At 29.5% G+C, this 12,254-nt stretch overlaps 2 protein-coding genes across 5 annotated transcripts in view; both read left to right on the top strand.

The window, feature by feature from the left end:
- The window catches only part of LOC105457824 (cytochrome P450 6a9-like), an 8,774-nt gene extending 6,844 nt beyond the window's left edge, over window positions 1–1,930 (top strand). The window contains exon 4 of the mRNA XM_011702715.1: window positions 1,767–1,930. Within this exon, the coding sequence (XP_011701017.1) occupies window positions 1,767–1,930 (164 nt within the window). The remainder of the gene's footprint in view (window positions 1–1,766) is intronic.
- A 1,568-nt stretch (window positions 1,931–3,498) lies between these two features.
- The window catches only part of LOC105457823 (probable cytochrome P450 6a20), a 16,485-nt gene continuing 7,729 nt past the window's right edge, over window positions 3,499–12,254 (top strand). Inside the window, exons 1-4 of one of the 4 annotated variants that reach the window (XM_011702713.1) lie at window positions 8,652–8,796; window positions 9,283–9,340; window positions 9,885–10,060; window positions 10,482–10,851. In XM_011702713.1, the coding sequence (XP_011701015.1) occupies window positions 8,787–8,796; window positions 9,283–9,340; window positions 9,885–10,060; window positions 10,482–10,851 (614 nt within the window). In that variant the 5' untranslated portion in view covers window positions 8,652–8,786. Of the gene's footprint in view, window positions 3,613–8,268; window positions 8,415–8,651; window positions 8,797–9,282; window positions 9,341–9,884; window positions 10,061–10,481; window positions 10,852–12,254 lie in introns of those variants that run through there. The other 3 variants (XM_011702712.1, XM_011702710.1, XM_011702711.1) reach the window with 3 other exon arrangements.

Raw genomic sequence — 12,254 nt, 5'->3', positions numbered from 1 at the left:
ATACTATATTGTCCACAATTAACATGATTTGCAGGATAAATTTAAAAAAAAATTCTCTCCGTGTATAAATGTTAAAATAAGAAGAAAACGTTTTATGATGTTTGGTTATAAAAATATTTTATTTAAAAGTTATATATACACGTTTGAAGTGATACTGAATCGTATAAAGATAAGAAATTTAATGTAAAATTAATACACATGGAATAAACACGTATTACTTTTCCGTACACAAAGTGTACACTTTTGTATTTTGGACAATGAAAAATCTATTCTTGATTCCTTTATATTCCGTTTTAACGTTAATTTATAATGTTATTAAGTATTTGTAGCCAAACTTCATAAAACATTTTTTTCAGATTTCCACTTGTAGAATATGCTTCCACAATTTGGCCGTTTAATCCTGGAGATCCTTCACCAAACTATTATTTATAAATTATTTTTATATATTGTTACTTGTCATTTTTTGCCGATTTCTTGTAATAATTGCATTTAAATTAACAAAGACTGATGTTTTATTAAAATTAAATATTTTTCTTAATTACGTTTAAAAATGTATTTTGTTTATAGCAATAAATATTATATTTATTAATTAAATAATATTTATGATAATAATAATAATAATAATAAAAATGAGTGCAAAAATATTTTTATATACTATCTTTGATAGTGTTATAATAATAATTGTTTTTATTAATTACTATTATTATTAAAACAGTTGTGTAAATGTTTTAACTAAGAAAACTTTTGAGACAAGAAATATTTTATACAAACAATTTTAAGGGAGAAGCCTGGTTTAGCACGCTGAAAAATTAGGTGAAAAAAAAATTCCGAAAATCTAATTTTTTAACATGCTAAACCTGCAGGCTACCTCCTTAATTTGAATTAGACTGCGGAAATAAATATCACGAATTTTAAAAGCGCCTTCTACGATCGTGGCTAGATCTTGGTGGCTAATAATAATTCTATACGAATTTTTAAATCCATTATTTAGCCATTTAAACTGCGCCCTGAATCAATGTTGGATCATTATTATTACAATCATCAGCTGAAGCTGAAATAGTGAGATCACAATTGAACTTCAATTTCTAATAATTCAATGCGAATAAGCACTTTAGAAAATCACTTACGCGATCTAGTGCAAATTGTTTATATGTTTATTGTTTTAAATACGTGTCTATAGTATATATTTCAATATGCCGGTTATCGCGATGAATATCATCACATACCTTCGTCGAACTGGTAAATACGCCCGCCTTAGAAAGTCAAGAAGTCCTAGATTCAACTCCTGGCTGAGATTATGTTTTACGTAAGAAGTTCTTCCCAGTGTTTTAAGATGTTTATTTGCATCGAATTATTAAGAATTGACGATTGTGATCTCACTATTCCAGTTATAGCTATAATGATTGCATTGTAAGTCCGGCATTGATTCAGTGCGCAGTTTAAATGGCTAAATAATGAATTTAAATTCATAAAATAATTTTTCATTCATATCAATTTTTAATTCATAAAATTAGGCATCAAGAACCAGCCATGACCATAGAAGGTGCTCTCAAATTTATTTGTGTTACACTGTCTAGTTCAAATTATTTATATGTTTAGTTAATTAATAAATTGTTAACTTTGAGATGCCTAACTTTTTGTTTTTTTTTTATTTACAAAAAAAATGATTTTTAAATCGTATTTATATAATGTCTTTTAAAGCTTATAATAAGTTATTATAAAAATATTTTGCATGTATATTACGCATTAAAATTATTAATTTTCAGGTATGCGATTTGGCTACATGCAAACAAAAGTTGGAATCGTGAGTCTTCTGTCGAAATACCGTTTCAAACTCCATTCCCGGACTCAAGTTCCTATTACTTTCGACGAAAGAAATCCTCTTCTTTCACCGAAAGGCGGTATATACTTGATTATCGAGCCACGATAAAATAATCACGTTCTTATGTGAAATAAAAATACTTCTGTACGAATTTTTAAATTCATTGTTCAGTCGTTTAAACTGCGCCTTGAAAAGTACTTTTGATCTATTTTAAATATATTATGTGTTATTAAATATTATTACCATTTATGAAATAAGAATATTGTATTAGATATCACATAAATACAATAATTAAAAATGTTATTGTCGCGTTCGATGCCTATGCGTGTATTGCCCTTTTCTTTTTTTTCTACACTACATATTGTACTGCACCATATTGCGCTTATGCATTAATTTGTTCATCGCGAATTAACACTATTAAATCTTACTTGATGATTGAGAGCATTCAATTAAATTTTTCTTTTACATTTCTTTTCTTTTCTTTTTTTCCTTTTTTAGTAAGGACCAAATGATTAAGTGTATCTCTCATCTCAGAATCTCTTACAAATCCCCCATGCACTGTTCTGAGATCCCTAATAATAATAATTTAAAGAATAATAACCCGAATTGCCATTTAAATTGTCCCTCTGTACTAGCATGTCGTTGTCGTCTTTTTTCGCAAAATTTTCGTAAAATTTCAATCTTGTCTTGTCTCTTTGGTCTGCCATATCGTTATCGTTGTCATGAGCGTCGTTTTCATAAAATTTCAATGTTATTCCTTTGGTCTTTTCGCTAATATAATTATATTATAATATCTGTGTTTGCTCGTTCATTGGCCTTAATTTACTTCCGATAGTTTCTATTGTCTGATACTACTTCTACCAAAATAATCTCACTATAATACCATTAACGTACTGATTCTGATAATTGCTTGATCCCTTAGCCTTTATTTTCGCCACTATCCGTTCCGGATTGAAATATCATTTTTTTCTAAAAAAAAAGCCAATTAAACACTACTGGGAGTAATTATTTGTTTCGAGAGAAACGCTTCATGTTCTCTTACGTTCAGTTGAACATCTTCGAAAGTTTCTCACCAATCACTAAAAATGCAATATTAAAACTGCTTTTACTTTATCTAATAAGAAGTGCAAGGTACCTTAAATTTCATAAAATTTCGGAAAGGACTCGTTAGATTTAATGGTTCACGGTGATGTAGTTTATAAAAATTCCTGTCATGATGTCATGATTCCTGTGATGCTCCGTATGTTGGCACTGTAAGTGTCAATTTGAAACGAGAACCGAAGAACATTTGTCTAATATAAAAAAGGTAAATGGTTTGCCTTCTGTTATTTCTATTGACTGTATTAATGAAAATCGCAATTTCAATTGGGACGACGGTTTAGATTTTTGATAATGAAAAGAAGTACAAAAATAAATAAAAGATTAAGACTTTGGAGATAATTCGTATAATCAAACAAATAACTAACTTGAACAGGCAAAGCAACACGAATAGTTTTTTTCCACGCGTATCTCTCCAACCTCAATTCACAATCCTCTACTTACCGTCCATTTCCTACTTCCCCTTCCTTCTAACATGTTCTAACGGTTGGCATAGAATGTTAATTAACAAGGTCTGCCGATAGAAGAGAAACTGATTACGAAATCAGTTAATCAGTCCGTCTTCTTATTAAACGTCGTTATCAGAGTGCCGACATTCTATTAACATTTTGCTATTTGTTCGTAAAGATATATTTATTGCAGAGAGGTAGTTAAACGTAAATTTTACACTTCTACGATTGATACGAATTAAGGTGAGAAGATCAAGAACATAACATTAATTTTAGCAATTTTTGTAAGCTGATTATCATTAACATCAAGCTTTTTTCGTTTCACTGCTAAACCTCTCTTAACCTACTTAGGTTAGAGAATTTTAATCATTTTCCCTATCACGCTGGACCAATGCAGGTTGATAGGGGGATATATCAATTGTCTTTCAATTAATTTTGCGTGGACATGCACAAAGCAATTAAGATATTCTCAGTGATTTGTCATTACTTTTCCGAGAGATAGCAATCGAATAAAATCAGATTTTGACGTCGCGAGGAAGGAGGGTTTTATTAGATGCAAGTGAGCATCAAGTAGGATTTAAAATAGATGCTTTGAGCATCGATTTATTAGGATGCCTTTGACAATTTAATCGTGATATTACAGACTACTCGTTTCGGAGCTGCGGAGAAGCACGCGATTTGCGGCCACGTGATGTTATAAATAATATAAATCGAAAATTGTAAGATTCACACTAATATTATGCAACAAGATCCGTTTTGTACTATTGTTGGCGTTTTAAGATCTCAATTGTTAACATTCCACGGTCTTTCCTGATACTTAATTAAAATCAGATGTTTTTGTTTTGTTATTGACGCGATCGAATTTGAATCCAGATTCTCAGCATGGAGAGCAAACGCACAACTCCGGCTGGATCTATTAATGTGTTCTTTGCATTTTGTTTCTTGTTTTTTTACCACTTTTTACCATCCTTACCTTTTTGGCTCTTTATATCCTGATCCTTCATTTTCGCCCGAGTTGAGTGAAATGTTGGCAAACTTAAGAAGAGATAGGAAACATACGACAAGAAACACAATTGTCGATAAAACGGTCACAAAGCGAGAAAAAGGCAAGAGATAAAAAACAAAAAACAGAAAGCAAAGAGCACATTGTAGATCCAAGGATTGTAAACTGATATATCAAAGTAAAATCGTCGAGTATCTTTGTTTTATCCTTTGTGTTTGTAATGTACAAGTGACTTGGCACAATCAGTATGTTTCGCAATTAATCGTGTCATGTAAAAATCGAACGTATTATTATATATAACCATATATTGTGAATTATTTAAATTAATATTATTCAGTTTATGGTAATAATACCTATGAAGACGGATGCATATTACTCGTATATTTGACATGCTTTGATCAAGGCACACAAACATTTAACATAAAACAGCAGAAATAAGATAATTTTTTGTCATAATATGTTTTTATTGCTAATAAATAAAGTTTGAAGTCCACAAATCGTGCTGATATAAAAAATACGTCAAAAAAAGTAAAAAAAAAGTTTGAAGTTCACAAATCGTGCTGATATAAAAAATACGTCAGAAAAAGTAAAAAAAAAATTATTTCTTATGCAACTTCAAGGTAACCACTTCTTTCACAGTAGTGCATAAATATTTCATTTTTAAATCCATTATTGTACACAAAGTATGCCGGAACAATATCTTTTCGATATTAATTAAATCATTAAAATTGCGTAAACTGATTTGACACATTTTTCTAATTTAACGATTTTAATTAATTTAATAATCACAAGAAATTAATTTCTGCAGCGTAAAAACAGAAGCATAAAATTACTTGAAATCATACATTGTCCAGCACGTGGCCCGCAATAATATAATTTTGATTGATTTGCAATAATAGATAATAACTTCTTTTGATAACATTTCATTGCGTATATACAGCTTAAGTACATATTTATAATTATCATACTCTCTGTACAGAATTTACACCTACAAATCCGAAATTTTTAAATCTTAGTGTAAGATTGCGTTATTTAATTACTAATCAGTGAACAATTAATAATTTCTAATTACGCTCGTGATATCTTAAAAATCTTGGTATTTATATTGTCACACATTATTCGTATTTGAATGTTCCTACTACAATCAATGTACATGATAGTTTTTCATTGTTCACGTTTCTGTGGCGTACGTCGCGATCGGAAAGATTACTGAATTGACTAATTGATCTAATTGTAAATTTGTGTAGCTCTGGAGATTTTGTTAGATCAATAAGATTTTGTCAGCTTCATCATGGATTTGGCCATCGCCAGTCGTCGTCGTATTTCTGGCTCGCATTGACCTTGGTTGGTCACAATCAAGCCGAAATATCTTAAACTGTCGAGATTTTAACAGGCTGTAATGGTAACAGAAAATTTGAAAAAATTGTTTAAATCTGAAAAATGGGCAAAAGATATTTTCGTAGGAGAAATTAGTGAATAAACTTCTATAAGAAGTAACAATAATGTTGAGACAAACAGGAATAACCAACTTTCGCGTTGACAATTGACGTATAATGTTTTTATTTGATCATAGTACTTTCGTCAGTGCGAGAGTCGGAAGTTGGCCACACCACAGGGCCAAAACTGAAAAGGTATAGTAGCCGCCCGCAAAACTTTAAACAGTTTAAACCAAAATAACTCTTATAATTCGTAAAATAATTTTGTTACATCGTACATCGTTGTATTCGTTAAAAAGAACGTTACGACTTTTATCGTATTAAAATTGTCTTTACCATGCAAAAATTAATCATGTCTTTTCGCTCTTTAACATTGATAATATTTTTAAGTGATTACTGTGCTTATAATAAAGTTTAGTCAGAGCCGTTTAATTTGATATTATTGTACATTTATTAGGTCTATCTCTATTAGTTTATAAGATAAAAAAGGGCGGCCAATTATATGGGGACACCCTGTACACGAGCAATTTTTCTTATTTCTTCAAACTTAATTTTTTGTTAAAAAAAAAAAAGTAAAAATTATTCTTTAATTATTTTTTATGTTTTCTTCTTATTATTATCATTTTTTTGTATTAAAGGATAATTTTACAAACGAAAGAAACACATATGGATATATTTTGGACATATTTTGCATATAATTATATATTTTTATATATGTTTATATATATTTATATGTTCTTGTATAAAAAATTTTTTACCAAGAATTTTGTAGAAATAAATAATATATTCTTTTTAATAATATTATAATAATTTTATAATAATATTATCGACAAATGCCTATTTTGTGGAAGAATACAGATTTTTTAAATTACACTGATGTCCATAAGTGCCTTTGTTGATATATAAATATTTAAATGCATGTATTTTTCTGCCTGATTTTATATCATTCAAATATAATACATTGTCATCGTCGTCTTCTTCTCCACAAAATTTTAATCTTGTCCCTCTGGATTGCCATATCTTCGTCGTAGTCATTTTCTGCATAAAATTTTTGTAAAATTTCAATTTTGTCTTGTCTCTTTGATTTGCCATATCATTATCGTTGTCAGCGTCATCTTCACAAAATTTCAGTTTTGTCCTTTCTCTTTGCTTATATAATTATATCTTTGTTTACTCATTTATTGGACTTTATTTTCGATAGTTTCTATTGTCTGATACTACTTCTATCAAAAGAATCTCACATAATATCATTAATGTGCTGATTGATAACGGCTTGATTCACCTAGCTTTTAATTATTTTCCACTATCCGTTCCAGATTGAAATATTATTTTCTTAAAAGAAAGCTAATTAAATACTACTGGAAGTATTCATTTATTTCGAGAGAAACGCTGCATATTCTCATTCATTGAGATCAACTTCGTGAGTTTCTTGCCAATCACTAAGAATGCATTATTAAAATCTCAAGCAAGATAATGTCAAATGACGTTTCAATAACGTCTAATTGACGTTAGAGACGTTATTAAAAAGTCTTTTGACATTATTAAAATGTCACCTTGCTACTTGGGACTGCTTTTACTTTATTTAACGCTTTAAAAATTTCATAAAAATCAGAAAGGACTCGTTAGATTTAACGGCTCACAGTAATGCAGTTTATATAAATTCCTGTCATGACAATGATGCTCCGTATGTTAGTCAAACTAAGTGTCAATTAGAAACAAGAATCCGAGAACATTTATCTGATATAAAAAAGATAAATGGCTCTCTTGCAGTTATTTCTATTCACTGTAATGATAATTATAATTTCAATTTTGGCGACAATTCTGATTTTGATAATGAAAAGTACATTAAAAGATTAACTTCGAAGATGATTCGTATAATCAAACAAATAAATAGCTTGAACAGGCAATGCGACACGACCCTGTAAAAAAAATCGATAAAAAACAATAGGAATCGATAGGATCTGCCAAATCTTTTATCGTGTTCTATCGTATCTAACTTTTTCTATTCCACTTTTTCTAAAAGAAATGTTATTGTTTCTTATATTTTGTTATCCTTAGCTAATAGGAACGATATATTTTAATCGTTGAAATATCAACAGAAGCTTTTTTAGCTATAATAATTTATTGTTTATATCGACAGAAGCTTTTCTAGCAATAATAATTTATTGTTTTACATCGATTTGATAAAATTTATCATAAATAAACGATTCAAACATTATCATAATAAATTGTTCATTTATGATAATTTTTTTACGGTTCATAACTACGATTAAAAACGATTGTATCATATGTATATTCAGACGCGTATCTCGATACGTATCTCCCCATTCTCAATTCACTATTCCCTACCTATAATTCCTTTCCTGCTTCCCCTTCCTTCTAATATAATGTTCTATCAGTTGGCATTGAATATTAACAAAGTCGGTAGATAAAAGAGAAACCGATTGCGAGATCAGTTAAGGTCATCAGTAGTCTACTGATATCTTCTGATTAAATGTGTTCCCAGTTTGCCGACATTCTACTAACATTTTACTTATATCTGCTTGTCCATATTTATTGCAGAGATAAAACGTAATTTTTACTTCTACGATCAATACAAATTAAAGGTGAGAAGACCAAGAACATAACATTGATTTTTGCAATTTTTGTAAGCTGATCATTATTATTATCATTAAGCTCGTTTTCGTGCACTGCTGGACATGAGTCTTTCTTAACCTATCTAGATTAAGGAATTTTAGCCATTTTTTCACGTTTACCAGTGCGGGTTAGGGGATCAATTGTCTTTCAATTGATTTTGCTTGGGTAATATGCACAGGACAAGATACTTTCGGTGATTTGTCATTATCTTTCCGAGTGACAGCAATCTAAAATTAGATGTTTTTGTTTTGTCATTGATACGGTCGGATTTGAACTTTGAACCAGATCCTCAGAATGGCGGAGAGCAAACGCACAACTCTTTGTGCCACGATTGTGGGCTGATGTATCAAAGTAATTAAATCGTTGATTAGTTTGTGTTTTTTCTCTATATTTGTAATGTGCAAGTGGTTTGGTCATAATGATTATGCTTCGCAATTAATCATGTCATATATTATATACATAGATTATATAATATAAAAAATAAATTAATATAACAATAATACTTTGATTCGCGGAAAATTTTCTTGACGTGTCTGTAATAACATATACAATATCTTTAAATAGCAGATATGTTGTGATGTTCTATTACATCATATTTCCAGTTTTGTTTCTTTATTTAGATAGATTCTTGTTATCGAAAATCTATATTTACACGGGCATTCTATGCATATCTAAGAATAGATTACTTACGCACAAGATTTTCTCACGAAAGATTGAGTAGAAGTTGTTTATTGCAATAAACTCCATTATAACAATGGAAAACTTATTACAATAATTAATATTATCATTATTTTAGTACATATACATATAGAAATGACCATGAATCTTAATTCACAGTACAGTGTCATAAACAAATTAATATACAACAAAGTGTAATACATAAGTACGTAGATGCGTAAGTACATAAATAAATAAGTACATAAATAAAATGGACTCGTTAATCAATTAGTAATCTCTTTATTCAGCGAGCGTATGATCTTTCCGGTTGAACGTCCGATTAAATTCTGTCTTGTTTTCCGCGAGTCTCCTTTTAATTGAATTAATAATTTTCGTTGCTAAGTTGCAATAATACGACGATCATATATTTGAACATTGCGCATAATTACTACACCGTACAACCGGTGTTCTTAACAGAAAGATCCACACTGATTCTTTCTATTAAAAAAGAAAGATTGATTAATTTATGATAATTTATGCCCTTGTATTTTGTTAAAAAAATTACACTTGCAAATCGATTGATAAGCAATAAACATAATAAATTTGGCTCTTTACAATATTTACAAATTTTATATAAACAGCAAATTGCAAATTACGAGGCGCATGTAATCTAACATATAATTTAGCTTTAGTAACACAGAAGAAATTTTTTAAAAATTAATATTCTTAAAAAATCTTATTTAAAGTAAATTTTAAAAGAGGATTATTTATTGCAATTTCAGATTCGCAATGGTACTTGTGGAGTTAATCGGGGCTTTCATCATTGCCCTAAGCATTGTATATATTTATTTTAAATTTGTGATATTTAATTTCTGGCGCAAAAGGGGTGTTTTTTATATCGAACCCGTTGTACCAACTGGAAATATAACAGATCTTGTAACTGGAAAAGCACAAATAGGCAAGTACTTTTTTAAGTAATATTAAAACGCACTTGTAAATATATACTTACTTTCATGTGTGTAACTTTTAAAATTCTATTAATTTAAATATTTAATTAGAATTAAAAAAGGAAAATCTCAAATTAGTATTTGGAGATAATTGATAAAATGAATTAACAAACACAAAATTTGTTAGATAAATTAGGTCAATATGGTAAATTAGAATTGACATTCATGAAATTCTTATTAATTTACATATTTTTTTAAATTGTGATTATTGTAAATAAAAATTATTATAATTTATTCATTATTTATTTTTAAAACTAAATAATATAAGTTTATTCCTATTTTTATAAAATTAACGATTTATACTGTTGCTTATTGTGTTTCTACTTAAAATAAGAAATTTCAGAATTAATTAAACAAAAACTTTTTCAACAGGTGTATTTTTCAAAGATGTCTACATGAAATACAAGCATCATCGTGTTATTGGAATGTATTCACTTTATAAACCAGTCTTGTTGATCAATGATCCCGATCTTATTCGGACGGTGTTTACAAAGGAATTCGAAAGTTTCCATGATCGAGGAGTATATTGCAATGAAAAGATTGATCCTTTGTCCAACCATCTGTTTTTTATATCTGGAAAAAAATGGAAAAATATGCGCATCAAGATGACGCCCACTTTCACTTCAGCAAAGATAAAGCAGATGTTTTCGCTCATAAAAGAGTGCGGCGATGAACTCGCAAACTATCTGGAGAGCAAAGCACAAATGAAAGATTCCGTCGAGATGAAAGATATGGCTGCAAGGTAAATTATTTTTAAACAAACTGTTTGTTAAGTAAAGTTTCTTAGAACGTCAAAAAATGGAAACTGCTTTATTAGCAGTAGAAAGTTGTTAGTGGAAACATTGGAGAGATAAGGAAAGAATATGTAGTGTATCTTTGAACAAATGTCCTTTTTAAAAAGAGATATTTTTACCATTTTGACATTTACATACTGTTTCTTTAAAAAAGTGTCAAAATGTCATTACAGTCGAATCTCGTTAACTCGAACCACTACAACTCGAAAGTCTTTATAAAACGAAAATTTTGTTCCTCCCCTTCCGTTCTGCTGCGGAAAACCTCCATTAAATTAGAATAAAATCTACCTTAACTCGAATTATTTGTCAAGCATTTAGATATGTATTTTACCTCTGTAACTCGAATTTTAAAGTAGCCAGACCTCCGTCAGACCAGAGTCGAATTTCCATTGTCACTATCTTCATAATTCGAAGTTATAATTATGTAACCGTGAATAATATAGTTTGTTTTATTGTTACATTTATCATATGTATGCAATAAATAATTCACTGTTAAATATTGATTTTTTTTCTCTAAAAGCCATTATAATCGGAAAATTATAAACTCTCGTACAAAGTCTCCTTAAGTCGAATTTTCATGTTAATCCTCTTTTATTCGAATTTCGATAAGTCAAAACTCTATAACTCAAACAGTTTTTCTGGTCCCTTGAAATTCGGGTTATTGAGGTTCGATTGTATTCAAATATTCTAAAATGTATTAAAACAAGCAACATATTAATTTGATTGCACTACAAATGTTTTTCAAATTTGTCATATCGCAATTATTGATCATTATCAAATCATACGATTAAAAGATTAAAAAATTTTACGTTATCTTACTTTTACAATTATGAATATTCTCTATTGATGTAAATAATAGGATGGAATTTTCTCTATTGATGTAAACAAATAAGTCTTATACATAGTATTATTGGATCTCACAATATACATTTAAGAAGCTATCTTGTATATACAGGGTGAGACACTTAAAACAAGCCACCTGAATAATTTCTGAATGTTTCGAGATATTGGATTGAAATTAAAAGAGAGTTATATTGGCATTATGAAATCTATTATTGAATCTTTAAAATACCGACTTGAACCCTTCAGGGAGGAGACAAAGAAGGAGGGAGGTTGAAAATCTTAACCCTAGACTACCACACATGGGTAAAATTTACCCAGATTATTTTTGAAGTGCGTGCCATTCCGACAGGGTTGAAGAAGTGGGGTCGTGAATGTGGGAAGGGGGAACTTACAAGTGTCCTCTACAACCTTCCATCATAAGCCACATCATTCCACTTGGTACTGCCATTCTAGCCACGCGTAAAGTTCGACAATCGGTCTAGTTCACTCGGTCAAATAAATGTTTTTT

The sequence above is a fragment of the Wasmannia auropunctata genome, unplaced genomic scaffold (genome assembly GCF_000956235.1).
Source record: "Wasmannia auropunctata unplaced genomic scaffold, wasmannia.A_1.0 LD335030.1, whole genome shotgun sequence".
Taxonomy (NCBI): domain Eukaryota; kingdom Metazoa; phylum Arthropoda; class Insecta; order Hymenoptera; family Formicidae; genus Wasmannia; species Wasmannia auropunctata.
Note: the sequence above shows the minus strand (reverse complement) of the source record. Positions and strands in the feature narration are given on the sequence as shown.